We start from the raw sequence: 19,550 nt of genomic DNA, 5'->3' as shown, positions 1-19,550 counted from the left end.
CAATACACACGTTGATGAGACTTCAGTGAAAAATCCCACTGATACTACATATATTTCACATCTTCATGCCTTTCTCTTTTGTCCTCTAGACACTGAAAAGGGTTTTATGAGCAAACATTTTGTATCTCTTGCTGTTCTTTTGCTGAATGCAGAACTAGAACCTCGCCTTTTTTTCCTTTTGGATTGAAATTAATTCAGCAGGATAGAAATGGCAGTGTTGCTTTTTCTGGAAAATGTAGATCTGGAGCAACATCCTCTCATCAGTTTAAGAAACATAAGTGAGAAAATGCATTTGGCATTATGGAAATAGCAGGAGAAATTTTCACTGGAGGAGTTTAACAGTTCTCTCTAGGAAAATTACTACTCTGTGCTCTTGTAGTACTGAACAAGTGCTTCTGTAGAGAATACACTGTAGTCATTGAAGAACTTAAACAAGCTTGAAAGGTACTGAATTTTAAAATAAAAGCTTGCATTTACAAAGCTGTTGTAATTAAAGTTGTGTTTCTTTTCCTTTTAGTGGATAAAGATAGGTGCCAACATCTCGAACTTCAGCTTTGCTCCCAGCACCATTGTTTTTCACATGGGACATGCTGGTAAGTGTCAGGCTTTCTGATTTGTTTGACCTTCTCACCTGGGAGTTACAGATGAAAGCTCTGGTGGTTAATGGGCTTGTGGTCTATTAACTATAATGACATAATAGCATAACATTTGTTCTCTTGTTTTCATCTGTCTTCCTGCTTTTCATCATTGTTAATATGGTGATAAAGCTGTTTTGGCCATCAGCTTGTGGCAGCTGTCATTATCCGGACTCCCCTCTCACACTATTTATCTGTACTTAATAGAACTTATTTCCAGAGATCACTCTTTATTGCGTGTTTATCCTTTGTAACAGGGAGTTTCTGTGGGGATTGAAACCTGCAGGACTGCTTCTACAGTGAAAGGCTGCAGCTTTTCTTTAAAGCTCTTTCTGTGAAAGTTCTTCTTTGGCTGGACCAATTTTTTTCATCAATTTTACTGTGTCCTTGGTTGCACAGGCATTTACTGTCTTGGTAGAATATCAAAAACATAGCAGGTTGAGAGAGCATTGGATCTGCTGTTTCCCAAATGACAGTGTGTTGCTTAATCCAAACCGTTTTCTATGGAAGCTTTATAAAATGGTAAGTTCCTACAGATGTGCAAAGGTTAATATTCTCTATTGAAACCCAGAGTATCTTCTCCTTCTAATAGCCCTTAATGTCTAGAATATATATGTAATTCTGCCACAAGAGGTTTGGCTACAAGCTGTCAGTGTCACATTTTTCTCCAGGATGGAGACCCAGATGCCTCTCTTCCCTGGCAAAAATGTGTAGTGTCAGATCTGCCATTTCAGAGCTTCAGAGATGAGATAGAAACCAAATGCTTCAGCCTGGCAGTACAACATAAAAAGTGTTCTGAGGAGAACTAATGGTCTTTGAAATGCAATTTCAGCCATGGGTTCTGTCTACTTTTTCACAGCAATGTTGGGACTCATGTATGTCTACTGGACTCAGCTCAACATGTTCCAGACTCTAAAGTACTTGGCCATTTTGGGTGGCATCACATTCCTGGCAGGCAACAGGATGCTGGCTCAGAAAGCAGTAAAACGGTAAGCTGGGGTGGATGCATTGATGGGAGCTGCTTCTGCAATCAGTGGGAAGGAGATGGCATTGATGCTACCATGTGTCAGTAGCTGATACAGCAGTGAACACTGCTTTCGGTTCTTGGATCTTGTGTGGCATATGCTGCTTAGTCGCACTTTGTGCCTGTTTTCAGAGTAAGGGTTTGAACTGACTGGGGCAGTGAGGTCCTGTCACTGAGGTACAGCTCCTTTAGGGAGAATAGTCCATGTGGCCATTGCTGAAGTGATCAGGCACACAGAGTAGGCACAGGGTGGAAGTATGTGCACTTTAATGTGGGAAACCCACATCCAGCAAGACCCATTCACTAACAAATTCATTTTGCTACATGATCTATCAAGCTCTCACAATATTGCTAGATAATGAAAGCCACTGTCGATGCAGAAGAGGCCCAACTCTTCTGTAGCTGTGTTTGTGAAATACGTTTTAAGAGGAGGAAGGTAAGATGGAGGTATCTTACTGCTGTCTTCACCTCCCTACAGGGGGATTATAGCAGAAGGGAAGGGAAACAGATGCTTATTAGAGGTGTGCAACAACAAAGGACAGCACACCTAAGCAAAACTATGGAAAATGTGAGGGCTACAGCATTCATTTCTGTGCTAGCATTGGACTGTTTCTTCACACTTGAGTCTTCCGCCATGCAGTATCTGGTGAATGTGCCATGGCTTACACAACCTGCAGGCAGTTCGCTGACCCAGGCTGCCAGTACAGTGCATTAATTAGAGGTCAGACTGTTCCCTCTTCTTCCCTTCTGCCACGTGGGGTTTCCATGTGAGATTTAACGTTTTAGCCCTTTTGTACTAATGCAGAGTTTGGCTTTGAAGATGATCTTACTGGCCTGCTTTGCCATCACACCTGTGCTTTTCTTAACTTTCCCTTTGGAGCCACTAGGGGTTGTTTATCTTTACATACCTGTTTGCATAGATACCCCTGGGTTCTCACTTTTTGATTACACCATATTAAAACCAGGATAAGAGCTATAAGAAAAAAAAGCCCCAAACACAAGAAGATGACTGTCAGGGGTTTTGCAATGATTTGTTGTCTTTAAAACATTTCTACTTGCATGGCTGCAGCAGGGAGAATGATTACTGTAATTAACGCTTTCCATACCATCCTCCCAGCTTGCTCAGCCTTGCTCCCTTGGATGTCCAGCCCTCTCCACTGTGGCATTTTCCCTTGTTAGTATGACAGTTCCTATTGGGGTTTTGTTGCCAACAGGGCTGTGTGGTAATTTAGAGAGTAATGATAAAATCATTGTTAATTACAGATTGCCTAGGATACAGATTTGGGGAGAAATAATACAATGAAGCTTACTTCTAAGTGTCTTTGCTCAACCAGGGCTTCTGTTAACACATAAATGCAGGTGGTTGGTTCCTACTTCAAAACACTGCAGGGGGTGTCCGTGTGCTTTTTCACTGTGAACAACATGAAGCTGCAACTACAATGGCAAATTTGAAAGTAAAACTTCTACCTTAGGCTAAAGTTAAACCCTTTGTACATGACTTTAACGTTCAAAAAGACATCTTTTTTTGAGGTGCTGCTAGCCTGGCTCAGATGTTGAAGTGCAGTGGTAATTAACTACATGGCACTTTGAGGCAAAGCTGCTCTTCCACTATGGACACCGCTGACGGCTGTGGGAAGGGAACTGTATTAAACCATCTTTTACAGAAGTTACCAGAAGGTCTGGTTTTGCTTTTTACATTCTGTCACTGGCTCTGGTTCCTGGAGCAGGGCTGCTTTCCTCCTTCCTGTCCTCTCTGAACCTTTCTCCCTCTTTCCTTTTGGCAGGATCGCTGCAGAGCAGAGCAGTAGGTTGGCAAAGTATAGAACGCTGCGGTAAAAGGGGGTTTTGCTAGTGACCAGCTCTTCTAGAAGTAAGGGCCTTTTTGGAATTTGCCTTTCCTGGGCATGCTGCCTGTTATCATTTCACTTCATCACTCACTCTGTGTACGAAAAGATATCTGAGCTGAAACTGCATCCTTCCAGCATTGCTCATTGGGCTTTAAATCAGTCCTTGGGTGTCCTTGGCTGCAGCTGGGTTTGCGTATTAGCAGTATGTGTCCTGTGAGAACTAAATTGTCTTTGTGTGATTTCCTCAATCATCTGAATCCCGTATGGTAATACGTGCACATCTGAATACGCTGTCCTGGGCACCAAGCAGCAATCGGGTGATGAAATAAACCTGGTTTAAGCAGTATTGTTCCTGTAAATAAATTATTAGTAATGTTGGCTGGGGGAGAACATGGTGAAAGTGGCTGATACCTGGGTTGTTCCCATCCTGCTGTTGGTACTCACTATCCCCATCTGCAGTATTCTGGCTGTTCAGCTGCCAGGCACTCTGACTGCTGAATTACATCCTCATTTGGGGTGGTAATGATCTCTGTGTGCAGCAGAGTCAGGTCAGCATCCCCTCATTCAGATAAGAACACGACCCAGTCCAGGGCTCACCCTCCCGTTACACCGAACTGGTCATGATGGCTCAGTCAGCAGCAGTCAGCCCCCTCCGTTGAATACAACCACCTGATAAGTCTCCGTTACCATTCACTGGTACAAAGCCCTTCTTTTCCTTTCATTCTGAGCAGGTAAAGTCCCAGTTTGGTGTATGCACAGCGGTGCAGGAGGCAGGACTGCCTGCTGCTCTGCATGCTGCCTGGTTTTGCATGTGCATGTGGGGTTTCATTTCTCTGTCAGTGCACCATTTTATTTTGGGGAAGGAAAAGAGCATCTGGGAGAAGTCCTGTGATGAAACTGCAATTGCTGCAGTGATACATCTCATGAGCATCTGCTTTCTCATGTTCATAGTGCTCCAGGCACACACAGAGCTCAGTTTTTGTGGTGTAAAACGAAACTATTGTGGGTGGCTGTGTCACAGAAACCATGTGCACTGCGGTGTAAGCTCCAGTCTGCAGCTGAGATAGTATGGAAGATGGATTCATGAAAATTACCTGAGGAGAATTTGGCATCGTGTCCCAGAGAAAAACACTCTGCTCCTATCTCTTCTCTCCCTGGAGTGTTTTGAGGTACTTGAGCACAGAACAAGCTGTGACAAGTAACTAGAGAGGAACTGGAGATGGCTGTCACTTGTTCTAGTAGATGAATGCTGGCTGCATCCCGGCTGTGTTTGCTGGTGCTGTTCTTGTCCCTGGATGCTTCTTTTTGCTATAGCTTTGGGCTTTCAGCTGTTCAGTGGCCTGTCACCAAATGCCTCACTTGTGTTCTCCACAGTTTGCATGTTTTCTGTCTTTCAACATGGTGTTTTAACTCCTTAATTCCCCATGGGCTGTGACTAATCCTGGAAGATCTTGCACAGAATTTATTATCCACAAACCATCAGTTACGTTTTGCTGCCATGTGCACTCACAAGCATTTTTCCTTATTTCTGGGGTTTCTGATGCCCCAGATATGTCAGTTAAGAGTGCATTGTTACAGTCTTTTAGGGCTGGGCTGTCAAGTGCTCAGCATCCATAGCTGTGCCTGTCTCTGGCATCTTGGAAGGTAAAAGATGGGTGTGCTGTGCCCACATCAGACTGCTTGAGGACCTAAAGAACTTTATTTTGTGTTTACATGGACCACTTGATTCCAAGCAGACAGATTGACCCTGTTAAAAGTAGAAGAGCAGTTCAGGTACCTGCAGGCTTTGCATTCAGCTCGGCTTTTTTGTTCACTTCTGTAATTCACAAGGCTCATTCATCCCTTTTGCACCAGAGATTACCCTTCATTTTGTCTGACCATTTCCATCCTCCTTGAATTCAGCCCTCGGTTCCATTGCAGCACTGGTTTTATCACTCCGATAAACTTCCATTGAGAGGCTGGTCTGAAACGCTTCCCTGGAGAGCGAATTGAGGGGTCTGGGGCACTTCTCTGTGCAAGGAGGTGCTTTGTTGCCTGGAAGGGTTGATTTTTCTTGGATTTGTCTTTCCAGGACCCACTAATCCCAGAAGAATGGAAGGAATGTGGAAAAACAAAGCAAATGCCTTCAGAGCAGAGGTGAATAAATGACAGAAGGAAGAAGGCAGAAGCAGATTTTTGGTTTTGTTTTTTTATTAAGTCAAAAGGTGCCAGTTACACTTTTTTTAAAAAAAAAAAAAAAGATCTGATTTTCATCATTGTGTTCATGGTCCTTCAGTGCTTTTCATATGAATCCAGAAAATCCTCTTCCCTGCATCCTCCCTGCCCCTTTTTCTCCCAGAACATTTGAATTTCCTTTAGGAAAAAGAGGAAAAAGCAAATAGGCTTCTACCTTTCCCCAGATGTTTCTCCTCATCCTGAAAGGTTTGTGAATAAAGAGGAAAGAACGGTCTTGAATTGTGTTCTTTGGCTGTCTCTGAGGCTGGGATTGGAAGTTGGGCTCACATGAGAATGAAAAGAGCTTTTCTGGTGGGTAATTTTGTCTGTGAGTCATTGCTGTGTGTGAAGCTTCCTGTTCTTTCATGTCCTTTCCCAGAGGGACATGTTTATTGGGGGGGACTTCCTACTCCTGCCCATCCCTTGTGTCACGCTGTCATCTGCACTTCTCCACTAATGGCTCTTCTCTCTGGCTTCAGGATGGTGTTGGGCTGTGCTGAGTTGCCGCTGGGGCTCAGGTAGTAGCAGTCCCTGGAGCCTGGCCCGTGTGCTGTGGTGCTGCCTCCCTGGCCATGTCTGATCCTGGCAGGTTTGGTGGATCCCTTAAGCAGGTTCACTTCCTTTCCAGGCCCTGGAAGTAACCTTTTCACTCCAAGTACAAGTTTGATTGAGGTTGTTGTGTCTGTTCTGTGAAACAATGCCAGAAATCTGCTGGTTGCCATGTGGCCACATTTGAGTTACTCAAGCTCTATCTTCTCAGGTTATTACTACCTTCAAGACTCCTAAGAAGTGTTCAGGCAGCACACTTGGGCTTTATTGAAGGACATGCCAATAGGGATAACCAAAGCCTATAATCTCCTGATGAGCAACTTGGGAAACACATGAGAAACTTGACAGTTACTTCCTCCCTGCCTCTTTGTCCCATGTCAGACCAGTTTCTTTAAAGGCTTTTTGGCAAAGGAACTTCATCAAATGGCTTTTGGAGATCCAGGAAAATTTTATCAACCACCAGGCATGTGGATAAAGGTGTGGAGCTGAATCCTCCAGAGAACTTCACGTGTGAGGCGTGGCTGCTGTGTAAAAGCCATCTTGGCTCTTCCCTGCTGCAGTTGTGCACACTTAGCTCACTGTTTCTCTGTGATAGTTCCTACTCCTTTGCTTATTGTGAACATGACACAGGATGCCATAGAGGTTTAATGAATTCCTCTGTACTGCTTCAAAACCTGATTTCATGCTCCAAGTCCTGTGGGACTAACGGACTTTTAAGCAAGAAATAGTTAAGCTACTACTTACAGTGTTTTACTGTGGAGTTCCTTTTCACCCTGGTGAGCATTTTTGAGCCTCGTATTTTGTTTCTGCCCACTTTGTTGTTAAGTTTTTCCACTGATCCTTGGTGCTAGGACAGTCCATTCCCTGTGCCTGTAGAGCTCTGGTACATTACTCAAGGTGAGCACAGATGTGATGTGTCTTTTCTAAGCTGTGTGTGTTGCTATTGATTTTCTATCTCCTTGGCTCTGTGTTAGGGAAGGTGGTTTTTGGTCTTCTGGCCTTTTATTCCTCAAGACATTTTCTGGTTTGCTTTATTTGCTTTTATATTTAATCTCCCAGAGTCTGAGCATTTGTCTCCTCATGTTGATGCACACTCAACACTCAGTCTCTTTTATACCTAAATAGCTGCACTCACACAGCTATTTATCATGCAGACTTAGGTCTCTCCAAAGCAGTTTTGATAGGTCTTTTGATTTTATTGGGAGTATCCAATCCAGTGTTTGCATACAGCTTTGCTGCCACTTAACAGAACTTTAACTGGTTGCTACCACATTTACTTACTGCTTTAGGAAGCTGCTTCGTTTTTCATGATGCCTTTCCTTGGAGCAAGTAAGTCCTAATGGCTTCAAGTGTGATAGCTGCTACTGAACACATAGAATCATAGAATACATTTCACAACAGTCACAGACCCATTAGCCCTGCTGGGGTTGTTTTTACTTTGGTGCGTTCTTTGCCCAGCTGTATGTGCAGCAGAAGGATGGCCTGTGTCTCACTGACAGCTGCCTGCCTGTGGAGGAGTAACAGGTTACCCACTGGTGCTCTTGCTGCTGCCACAGCTTCACTGCTCTCCCTCAGCATTCCCTTTTTGCTTCCCAGTCCTGCTGGGCAGTTTGTAATACTTTCATAGTGCTGGAATTGTACAACTTGAACAAGGAGAGTGTAAGTGGTAGGGATTTGGTGCAAGTATGAACTGATTCCCATGTGTACTGAAGCTTCCTGTCCTAAAATATGTTCACCTGAGGAAAAATAAGCTGGTGTCTATTGCAGGCTAATGAGGAACTGTTCGGGTGCAAGGAGGGATGGTTTCAGAGGCCTTAATATATGTTTGCATGCCACTTTGTCCAACCTGGTTGAAGGTATTGGTGTTGTACCTGGTGCCTTCATTAGCACAGGCACTTGTCTTTGAGTGCCGTCTTCCATTCTGGATGCAGAACCAAGAAACTAAGGTCTCGACAGACAAAGAGCCATCTTCACCTGCTGTTGGACAGGTTTATTTAGAACAACTTTTATTTCTTGCTGATGGGGGGAAAGCAGCCCCCATCCTGATGTTATTTACATTTCTGAAGACATAATTATTACACAAACAACAGAATTGGGGTGACGGAAGGAAAGAGCTGCATGAGAGCACTGGGTTAATAAACATTTACAGTTGTAATTTGCCATGGTGTTCAGAGCCACTGGCTGGCACGTTGAATTAAAACAGTGCCAGCCCAATCTGATGCACAGGGATCTCCTTTAACTCTTGCAGAGCTGTAGCTTCAGTTTGGACACCTCAAGGCTGAGCAGGAACTTTAGCTGAGCATTTTAGAGTTCAGTTTTGCTGCCAAGGAGACATAGTAGCAGCCCACAGCAGTGTTTCTAATGGGTGGTAGACATGTGGATTCATGTCTTGCCTCCCCCTGATCCAAGCTGCGTGTGGTTGTGCCATCAGCATCTATTTAGAGGAGGCTGCAATCAATGTACAAAGTTGCCTAAAGGAGCCTTTGGGTGGCTTCATTAATCAGGCCCTCAAACAGAATGATGACTTGGCAGAAATTTTGCTCTGCTTTGTGATTTGAAAGCCTCAATCAGTAGACAGCATGTCCCCAGGATCACAAGTGTACTGGTTGGTTTAGGTTTTGTATGTAAAGCAGCCCGAGGTTAAACCATGGAGGTGGGGTTTTTGTCTGACTCAGTACACAGACCAGTATTTAGAGAGGGCAGTGAGACTCTAAAGACTGAAGTAAATGAAGCAATGCATCCGAACTGCGTTCCTTTGAACAGATCTGAGGAGCATATGCATCAGTTTCGAGCTGCTCACACCTGGGAATGTCTTCCTTGCTGTGGAGGTTACTGTACAGTCAGGCCCAAGAGCTCTGAGTTATTCTAGACAGAAGCAGGAGGAAAAGAGAATTATGAGGAAACTTTGTGAGCACACACAGAAGTTTTTTCATTCTTTGGAGGCTTTTCCTGGCTGACCTTATTTGTGGAAAGGTAACCAAGTGAAGCATCACAAAAGAGATGCTGAAAGGCCACGTTCTCCCAGCTGAATCCATAGGCACAGTTTCTCCCCCCCCTAGCCCCCTTCAGTATGCACACAGGTCTCTCCATGCCCCTTTGTATTGTTGGTTGGACAGGTTTAATTTCTGTGGGACAGAGAAGTAAGATGAGGTTGCTTCAATCAGAACAACTGAGGTTTGTGTGAGTAAAGGTTTCCTCAGGGTTGGACTGTCTGCTGGTCCTCAGCCCCCCAGGGCTGGCAGGGTTTAGAGTGTAATTCAAGGTTCAGGTGATGACTTTCAAGAGTGAGGGGTCCAGGAAACAGTAAGACTTCCCCTCCTATTCAGTGCAGGGAAAACCTGAAGTGTCCCAGGGATCTAGAGGCAGAGTGCTCCTGGAGGAAAGCTTTTGTCTGCCTTTAGCCAGCTTAAACACTTGGGCACACAGGCTCAGATAGCTTTACAAGGCTGCAAGCCTGTTACCACATGTCCACATGCAGCTTCACAACACTCGTGGTCTATTCAGCCTGACAGAACTTAAAGTACTTGACAAAAGTGAGTGGGAGTTTTTTCCCCTTAGATTGCAGCAAGCACCTTTTTTCATGGGCAGTAGTGCGAGTTGGTGTCTCTGAAGGGGAGCCTTCAAACAGCTTGAGCAGTGCAGAAGCAGTTTGTTATGTACAGAATGGTACAGCATATATGTACAGCATACATATAATGTATATACATATATGTACAGCAGGGAATGGTACTCACCAGAGCATGGGGAGATGAAAAAGGGAGAAATATTTACATGAGCTTAGCCAGGGTACTGGGAAAGCCTTCTAACTGACTGCTGGAGATGTCCTGAGGCCTGCAAAAGAAGGGAATGGGATAGTGATGGTAGAATTGGGATTGAGGGAGAAATGTGTTGGTTTTCCACTACTGAAGTATGGGGTTGAGAAGACAGCACAGTGATGTGGTGCAGGCTGCTCCTATCTGCACCCTACTTGCCCATGTAAGGCTGGGTTGTGGGGTTAGGTGAGATCTTTATTCTTTCCCTGAGTGTACCTAAAAGATGAGATTAATCCAGCAGCTTTATATCTGGAAGCCAGACAGCAATAAGGACCTTGTCCTGTTCCTGCAGTGAGCAGATGAACTGATTCCCACCTACCTCTGATTCTGCAGAATGGCTCCCAGGAAGTCCAGCAGAACCATGTGCTGGTGATAGCGGCTGTCCATCAGGATGCTGTCAGACTGGCGCCTTGTCAGGAATCCATGCACCCCTTCTCCTGGGCTGCTCTCACTGCTTCTGTTATGCAAAGTTGAGAAACATCTTTGTTTCAGAGATGCTTCTTAGTCCTTCGCTCAAAGTTTGGCTCAGGCTGAGCAGCACAGTGAGGAAACCTGCTGGGTCTGAGCCTGGGCCATTCTGCTTAATTTCAGTAAGGAATTGTCAGCTCTGTTTGGTCTTGTGTTAGAACAGGGAGCACAGCTGGCTTTTGAGTGACTAGTTGGTCTTATTTAGTGGCAAGAACTGATCTGTCCAGCCAGAGTTCCCCAAATCATTGTGGAGAGGCTGTTTTCTTTCTTCAAAAAAGGCCAGGGATACCTGTTTCCTGAATCAGTTTTGCAATTATTATTGCTTGTTGGTATATGGTAGAGCTCTGAGCTGATCTGACACTTATAGACTTGGAGGAAAAGATTAATTAAGCTGCTTAATGATAGTTGTGATTAGGGGGATCCGAGACACAGGGATGCAGGATGCCCTTTAGGATATGGAACAGCAGGCGAGCTTGCTTCTGTTGCAGTAGAAGGCAGCTATTTCTTCTACCTGGATGAAAGACAGTGCCCAGTGTAATAACAGAACGTCAGCCCTAGGCCAGCAAAGGGCTGTGGCTTACCCGAGGCGTTTGCCAATGATGGTCTGTAAGAACTTGCGGGCGGAAATCTGCCCCAGGAACTTGCGGTAGTTGTCGGTGAATATGGCATCCGCATGGCGCTGCGTCCTGCGGGGAAAGACAAGCACAGGCTGTGCTCTCTGAGCCAGCCACGAACCTTCCCGGTGAGAAGTGGGTGGTTCAGATCACAAACAGCACTAGATGGAACACTGCTGCTGTCACGGACAGGTAATCACAGCAAATGCCTTTTGGTATTGGACTGTGTTAGTGTTGGAGGGTAAAAGGATTTGAGGGAGCTCAGTTCTGACATGGAGGCAGCAGACAAAATAAAATGTCTGTTAATCAGTGTCCACGCTAAAACAAGTAAGGAGAAGTGCCTGAAAACCAAAGGTGAGGTCAGAAAAATAGTGGAAAGGAGGAGGAGAACCCCAAGCTGGGAGAGGGCAGAGTGGGGGCCGGGACACTATGTGCTCTGCAGCAGCACCATTACCTCCTGGGAGGGCTGTGCCTGGGACAGGGTGACAGGAGCCTCCAGCAGGTCTCTAGCCTGTGGTTAGACCCAGGTTCCTAAATATCCACAGCTAAGGGGAGCACAAGCCGCTTGGCTGCTCCCACTGTTGTAAGAATGAGTCCTCTGTGCTTTAGAGAGAAATAACCATCCTTCGTCTCCTGGCAGGGGTGGAAAGGAGAGGCTCTAATGACCAGCAGATGGATTCCCAGGGCTTGGTGGATATTATGTTCCCTGAAGGACCCCTGGGTCTGTGACCAGGCCCATCAGTACATCCCTGCTGCTGGGGGACAGCAGGATGCTGGACATTCATGATGGTGAGGGATCGGGCCCTGCTGCAGTTGCAGGGCTCAGCTGGAGCCTGGACTTTGGTGCTGATGGGACTAAGCAACCTTCTGGCCTGCTCCTGGGCTGGGGGAGGATCATAACTGGTGTATTCTTGCTGCAGCAGGGCTGAGAGGTGAGGTACAAACCTTTTCTCAGTGGGGTCTGTTAATAAACCCTCCTCCTCCTGTTCCTCTGCTGAGAGGTTATGGCTCTGCAATGGGCTGCTGTGCTGTAGCTGGAAGTTCATGGCCTTGCCAGCAACCAGCCCCGGACTGTACCTGCAAGAGGAACCCAGGGCATGCAGTGAGATGTGCTCAGTAGCCAGTCAGGGGTCAGTCTTCTTACCACTGCTCCCTGTTCTGCTTTTTCTTTCTCCTTTTGCCATCCCCATCTCCTCAGTAGTGCAAGTGGTGTTTGTCACTCTCCTCAACTAGAAACTGTCCTGAAGCTATTTCAGCAGTGAAAAGATGGTTGATAGAGCTGCCTCAAACACACTTCCTCGTTGCTAAGCTCCCAGCACCCTCAAGCAAAATTCCAGCAGTTCTAGTATCGTTAATGCCATGGCTTTGCACAAGGCTACAGCATTTGCTATGGGATGTGCAAATCCACATTATAGGACCTTGTGCTTCCATTGATTTGTAATAGGAAGTACACTAAGCAGCTGCAGAGTTCATGGATGAGAATATCTGCAGTTCTGACTTGCAGGCACAGACTGTAACCAGCGATGGAGCTGGAGGTGCTGCCTGCTCTGGAGATTGCCAATTTCCCTTTACAGAACCCAGCATTCAATTCTAAAACCAGCTGGGCTGAAATACTGCATCAGGTACCTGCTGCCTTTGGAAACCACCCCTAGGCTAGTAGTGTACCCAGAGAATTAAGCCAGGGCAAAGAAATAGGCTTCACCAACACACATACAGTTCATCCAAAGTGCTGGCAACCTTAATTGGGCACATGCTTATTTTGCACAGAGAGGAAGCAGCATGGCCAAAACACTCAGCAGCTTACCTGAGAGCTGGGTAGAGAGGAGAGGAGACGGAGCATGTGACTAAATGCAGGAACAGGAGCAGGGTGGCCTTATCCAGCATCTTCCACCCTTTGGAGTCACCTGAAATGCAGAGCAGTCAGTCAGTGGCAGTGAAGGGAGACCAAGTGCTGAGCTTGGTTAGCCAGACAAACCACAATAACTTCAGTCACTGTGCTTGGGTAGAGGGGGAGACTGGACAAAGCACATCCCTTCAGGAGAGCTGATCTGCTGCTGTGTTGAGAGGAGCCCCCAGCACCAGGTGGTGAGGTGTCTACGCAGCCCTGAGCACCAGCTTTGGTGGAAGGTGAGATGGAATTGTGCCATGTTTGTCTGCCTTCTGATAGATACTGCTTCATGTCCTGGGTCTGGAAATGACTCAGGACAGTGGGCTGAGGCTGCACACCCTCAGGAGCTTTTGTCTCTGGAAGCGAAGGACAGGAGGAAGGTATTTCAGTGAATGCTCTTCCTGAGTTTCCATTGAAAGTGATTGATCTTTTGCTCAAAAAAAGATTCTTTACGAATGTGGATAGAAATCTTTAAAATACCAAGTTTGACTGTTCTCTGTCTTATTTTATAGAAGAAAAGAGCAGAAAGATGTTTGATCTCCATAAGAGAGAAGAAAAACAACCTTCCAAATGTATACCAATACTTTCTTTCAAAAAGAGCAGCTTCTGAATGGAAAGGGTTTGATTGGGCTTCTAATTGCCCAAGCAGCCTTTCCAAGCAGTGAGTTTTACTGATGGTGGTGGTAGGACGGGGCCCCTTCTGATGGAAAACATCAGCAGTTAGCTCTGTTCTCCTGCTCGGACATAGCTGCCCACTCTCCTGACTGGAAGATAACACAGTGAGGGGAAGGCTGGGTAAGGATGGGGAATCTTGCAAGTGGGTCTGATCTTGATACCATGGAAGAGAACAGAACTAGTGGCAGTGTCAGAAGTGTAGGGACAGCCATGGGGAAAGGTGGTGCACTAAGAAATGAGGTTTCTTATCACAAACTCGTTCTCAGCCTGGTTCCTGCTGCTTGTGCTCTCAGCCATAGGGCCAGCAGCTTTCCTGTCTGTTCCCCTAGGAGCAGCACCATTGCTCCTGGCTCCAACAGAGCTTCTTGTGAGCTCATGGCTTCCTCTCATACCTGGTCTGTTATGGAGTTGCTGTGGCTGCCTCAGACAGCTGAGGAATGCTCAGAAGAAGCAAAAGAAGTGACCGTAAGAGACCTACAGGGCTTCTGGGTTTAGTGCAGTTTTCCTGCTTGCCCTCTTTTTCATTTGAACTTGAAAAGACATGCCTCTTCTCTGCTCTCCCCTGAATAGCTCCAAGACAAATCCCAAATCCAATCTTTCCACATAGAGGAGATGATCTAAAGCATCTGTTGAGGGTACCAGGAGACTCTGGCACCTGCATCTGGAGAAAGTGTCAACCAGGAGATTTAATCAGTCCCAGGAAAGCTGCTGTGTGAGCTGAGAAGTATCCATGTAAATGAAAACCAAGCCCTTTTTATTTCCTAGGATACAGCCCCAATTACCACTTTCTGTATCTGGTTTCTCATCCTTGCATGCTGGGTTTTCTCCAGAGCCACTTTTTGTCCCTTTGAGATCTTTTTGGTTTTTCTTTCTCTATTATTTGATTTTTTTCTTTTTAATTGTTTCTGGCTTTGCCTTTTTCCTCCTGTCTTGCTTTGTCTTCTCTCCCTTAACTACAGTCTGCTTCTTATCCTAGCTTTTGGGGTGTTTCTATCCCCCTGTTTCCCTTGGGAAGGAGTCTGAAATCAGGGTCCTGAACCCCTTCCCGTATTGCATAGGAGACACTGGGAATTGCAGTGTCTCCTGCAACTTGGAAGCTCTGCAAAGCCTTGTCACCTTCACAGTTCCCCTGAGGTGAGGACACCTTCCTTTCCATTCTGGCAGCATGTGCAAAAATGATTAATAAATAAATTGCCCTTAAGATGAAGAGCTTTTTGCACCATTCCAGCAGATAAAGCCTAATAGCTTCATTCCACCCTGTGCAGCATTAACAGCAGCGTTGTGCAAATGATGCTGGAGAGGTGGATAACTTATATCTTACTGGTTCTGAAACCTTGAACTGATCACTCTTAAAAATACCACTGTGTAGATGAAATGAAGCATTTACCATGCCTGCTGTTTTATAAAGTCCAGACTTTCCTAGTATGAAATCCTACATTAGAAAAGCAGAAATCCTTTTCAGTGCCTTGCTCTGCCTCACGTTACCTGCAACAACACTGTTGTGTTTCTCCTCATACTTTGGTTTGGCTCAAACACAGTTTTATCAGCAGGTGAGTAAAACACCCTTTGTTTTCCAGGGTAAAAGGAACTCACACCAGTATAGCAAAAGAAGAAAACTGTGCTACAGCCAGTAAGCATCTAACATGTTTTTACAAGGCTCATCTATATTATAATTCTATTTGTTTGCATTTATCCTTTAGTTCAATTATTGTTTCGTTCCATAACTTGTTACAAAGAAGTCTTGCATGATGCAAAGGCTATTGTACCTGCAAAGCTGATTACTGATGCCAGTTTGGTTGCATTTCAGTGTAATTTAACTGTCTCCAATTTCCATATAGCCATTATCTTGTTACATGCACGTACAGAGGCTCACGCTTACCCTTAGAAAACAGGCGCTTCCTTGATCGGCTCCTGCCCGGGTGCTTCCTTCCCCTGTTGCAAATACAACTTCTTCTCTAGAGCTGCCTCTGTGAGCCCTGCGGGGTCTTGGGGACCGGACACGTGCTGAGCAGGGAGGACACTCAGATCTCCCCCGGCTGTCCTCTGGCTGCCAGCGAGGTGCATCTCCTCCTTTTATACCTGTGCTCCCTCAGGAGTCCTGTGGGCTTCTACACGTCAGAGAATCAATTATCCTTCTGCATTTCCATGCCGTGTTTAGCATCCTCTTTCTGTGTGTGTGCAGGGATACAGGCAGGGAGGTTGTGGGCAGAGGGTTATGCCTTTAGTTAGGGGTCATTTGCATGCTTTAGCATTCAGAGGGTGAAGAGCAAATAACAACAACAATAATCTGGTGGAGTGAATGGCAAACTTGCTTTGCAAGGTAAACTTCTCTTTCCCTTTGCAATTGCATTTTTTCCCTTTATTCCACAATGCCAATGAGTTAACCATTAATACTTTCTCACACTGCCTGCTCAGGAGGGTTTATCTTTTTGCTGTCTTCTTTTCTTTGATTATCAGCCTTTTCCTCCTTCTCCTTTGTTACTCACACCTGCAGCGTTAGTGGGGCAGTTCATGCTTCAGTCCCTCACAAACATCACAGCTTCACATCAAGGTCACAGAGCAGCTGGAGAACCCTGCTCCATCCATGTGCTCTGGGAAAAGGCAGGGGTCTTCCCTGGGATGCTGCATGCGCTGGCGGCTGTTTTCAGTCCTGGAACAAGGTCTGTGGAAGCCCCATTAAAAAGAACACACAGCCATGGTGCCAAGAAGACCAGGACAGTTCAGAGGAGTGAAAAATGAGGTGCCAGCATGAGCTCCACCTGCCACATTTTTCATAGTAGGTTTATAATGCCCAGAATTGATGGGGACCCAGACCTTCCTGTCTCTGGGCTTGTGTGGCTCGACACTGGGAAGAAGTTTCAGCAGGTGAGCTGACTCATATCTGCCTTCATATGCATGCCTGTCCTACCTTCACCTTGCACCAGAGTGCTCATCGCAGCTATCGGTGGCAGAGATGGGCTGTAGGGAAGGATGGTGCTTCTGATGTGCACATGGGTGCCTGTGTGTGCAGGGGAGCAGAAGCATTCAGCGCTGCTCTAACCCTCTGCCATTGCCCCTTTGCTACTTGCCGAGGTGAGAAATCAGCACTGTGATTATGGCTCACTCCTTAGTGCAGCAGCAGCATCCTTCCAAACCATGGGCTCTCAGTAAGCAATAACCCAACAGTCAGAAAGGCTGGAATGAGCCATGCGTGCCAGATGACTCTGGTGTTAAATAACAGTTGTGCACCAATGCCTTTGGGCTCTCCCCGCTGAGTGCTCCAAGGGCTCACGTTCCCTTTGGTATCAAGTCAGGACCAGGCCACTTTGCAGAGAAAACATGAAAAAAGATTGAATGGACCAAAGCAGGAGGAGCTTGAGCTGACCCTGAACTGAGCCAGGGTCCTTCTAGTGGAATCTTGAAACAGAACAACAACGGGAAGAGAAGCAAGAACTCCTGCCTTCCTCCACCAGCCTGTTCATGGGGAGAGGATCTACCATGCAAATCCGGCAGGTATAGCAGTTGTATCATCTACTCATGAGCACAGGAGAAGAGGATTTCTGGGTAGCACAGAGGTAGTTTTCCAGAATCCCTGTTCTGGTGCACACAGCTTTGCTCTGTCTCTGCTGACTGCTTTTTGGAAGCAATCTGTTCATGTTCTCTCATGTGTGAGGTTGACTGCACCAGTTTTTCAGCATGAGTTATTTTTCTTCCACTGTCTTGGTGCTACACTGGCTGAACAGATGAATCAGACCATGTTGTTAAACCAGTCGAGAGCCAACACTATTTCAAAGTATTATCCTATAGCATGGTTTTGAGCTGATTCTCTCTCTGCCTGGCCTTACACAAAGCTGCTGTGAGATACTGGGCAATATCTGTTAGATCAAGGAGAATCAGTCTATAATGGACTTGTTTATAGCTGCCTGCTGCCCAGCTTGGATTAGGAGGGCTGTGATCCACATTCATATCTCAAGTGAGCTGCTTTCAAAGAAGGCTGTATAAAGTTCCATCATGCTAGGGGTTTCCTTGTGCTGCCTGGGCTGGGCTCCTGTCGTGCACAGCTGCACCCAGCAAGACTCACACAACAAGCTCTCTTTATGACTTCTGATTTAATTGTGGGAGGCAGCAGAAATGCCTAAAACCCCTCCAGGCTCTGTTGGGTGTATCCAGCTTAGGAGTTCTGAAACAGCATAAATAGAGCAGCTCTTCTGTCCCTGGGATTTCCTGTCCCAGCTTCAGGCAGAACCTTTGTATCTTCCCAGGACCCAGAAGGGTCATTTGTGGAGCTCCTCCAGCAGATGCCAGGAGCTCTCCCTCTGGTTAGTGAGGCTACTTTTGCTACAGCAGAAACGGCTGTGATCACCACTACTGCCAGCATTCAGCCTCTGCTCGAGTCCCACAATGGGTACTCTGACTGCTAATGTCTCTGCATGAAGATGCTACAGACTGTGATAGGATCCAGTGCTGTTTGGAGCCAGTTTTGCATCCATCCATCCATGTTGCAGTGTGTATTTGAGCTGGCAACTATGGTCTTGGTTCTCATGGTCCCTACCACAGCTGGTTTTGGTAGCATCCACTGGCTCCCAAAACACAGGTATGTAACTCAAATTACCTCCAAGTTTAGCATCACACAGTGAATAACTGTCTATTTGCCCTCTAAATCCAAGTCCTCACTGGGTGCAAGCCCAGTGGAGTCTACAGCCGGGTACAAGCTGCCATAGGTACCTTCTGCTGCTAGATCACACTCACATCCATTCAGACCTAGCATCTGTAGGGTCCTCGGGTGAAGCACACACCAGCTCCTTTTATTTCAGTGTCAGTCCTTTGCTGACAAAGGACAGTGTTAGGATCCTGCAGAATTTCCCAGACATTGATTTGCTCTTAGCTTTACCTCCTCCGGTCTCCATGCCATGATTTAAAAAATGGCCCCTGTCTATTCCATGTGCAGAACATAGCACTTCATATAAGCTGAGCAGGATGTGAAATGGTCCTGCTCGCTTTGTGAGGTGGAGCTAACGACAGTAAAAAGTAACCCATCATTTGGCAAAAAAACCTATCCCATATTCTCAGCTATCAAAAGCTTTTCTGCACTTCCCCAAAATGGCACAGATGTTGGCTGTTGGTCCCCAGCTTCTTTAATCTCTACCACTCCTGGTAGCGCGTCACACAATTGTACTCTCTGGTTTTCTTTATGTGAGAGATGTAGTGGTGACTAACTTACCACAAATGCTGTAGTGGTAAATTAAACAGAACTGCCTTAGAAGTTACATTTTTGCCCAGGTTTGCCATCTTAGAGGAAGGATGTGACCTATTTTGGTTCTAATATCCGGAGTGGCAGAACTAAGGCATAAGTAAGTTCATCATCAATCATTTGATTACATTGTCCATTACCAGTGCGTACACAGGAGCTTCCATTCCTAGGTTTGCAATCACTTTTGCCCGTCCCTGGCAGTGTTCAAGGCCGGGTTGGACAGGGCTTGGAGCAACCTGCTCTAGTGGAAGGTGTCCCTGCCTGTGGCAGGAGTTTGGAATTGAATGAACTTTAAGGTCCCTTCCAACTCAAACCAGTCTCTGATTCCATGATTTCTGTGGAAATATAAAATGAAAAAGACAGGATTTGTCCCATGTTGCCAATTTCTTCTAAGGAAGAAGCAGAATCCAAAATTTAAATCCAGCAGGTGAGACTTGCCATTAAGAAACCATATGAGACCTGGTTTCTTCACCTTGGCAGGATAAAGTGTGGGGATTTGGATCTTCAGATCCTCCTGACTCAACCCTTTGAGGATCAGTAGATTTCCTGGGGAGAATTTTCCCTTGAGGAATTCGGATTGGTAGGAAGCTGAAT

At 46.0% G+C, this 19,550-nt stretch overlaps 2 protein-coding genes across 5 annotated transcripts in view; one reads left to right on the top strand and one right to left on the bottom strand.

Moving 5' to 3' along the window:
* Positions 1-19,550, top strand: part of RPN2 (ribophorin II) — a 75,852-nt gene that overhangs the window by 13,094 nt on the left and 43,208 nt on the right. For 3 of the 4 annotated variants that reach the window (XR_013957856.1, XM_080627708.1, XM_080627709.1), the window contains exons 15-16: positions 518-593; positions 1,495-1,624. Coding sequence is in view for 3 of the 4 variants with exons in the window: in XM_080627708.1 (XP_080483834.1) it covers positions 518-593; positions 1,495-1,624 (206 nt within the window). In the remaining variant the exon portion in view is untranslated. Of the gene's footprint in view, positions 1-517; positions 594-1,494; positions 1,625-5,577; positions 5,961-19,550 lie in introns of those variants that run through there. The other variant, XM_080627710.1, reaches the window with a different exon arrangement.
* GHRH (growth hormone releasing hormone) lies at positions 10,037-13,047 on the bottom strand (the record flags this gene model as incomplete). Its single annotated transcript, XM_080627928.1, has 5 exons — positions 10,037-10,100; positions 10,401-10,538; positions 11,131-11,235; positions 12,109-12,240; positions 12,968-13,047. The coding sequence occupies 5 exons, from the start codon at positions 13,045-13,047 to the stop codon at positions 10,037-10,039; spliced, it is 519 nt and encodes a 172-aa protein (XP_080484054.1).

The sequence above is a fragment of the Psittacula echo genome (assembly GCF_963264785.1).
Source record: "Psittacula echo genome assembly, chromosome: 12".
In the NCBI taxonomy this organism is placed as follows: Eukaryota; Metazoa; Chordata; class Aves; order Psittaciformes; family Psittacidae; genus Psittacula; species Psittacula echo.
The sequence above is the reverse complement of the archived record's forward strand: the minus strand, read 5'-3'. Positions and strand labels throughout refer to the sequence as shown.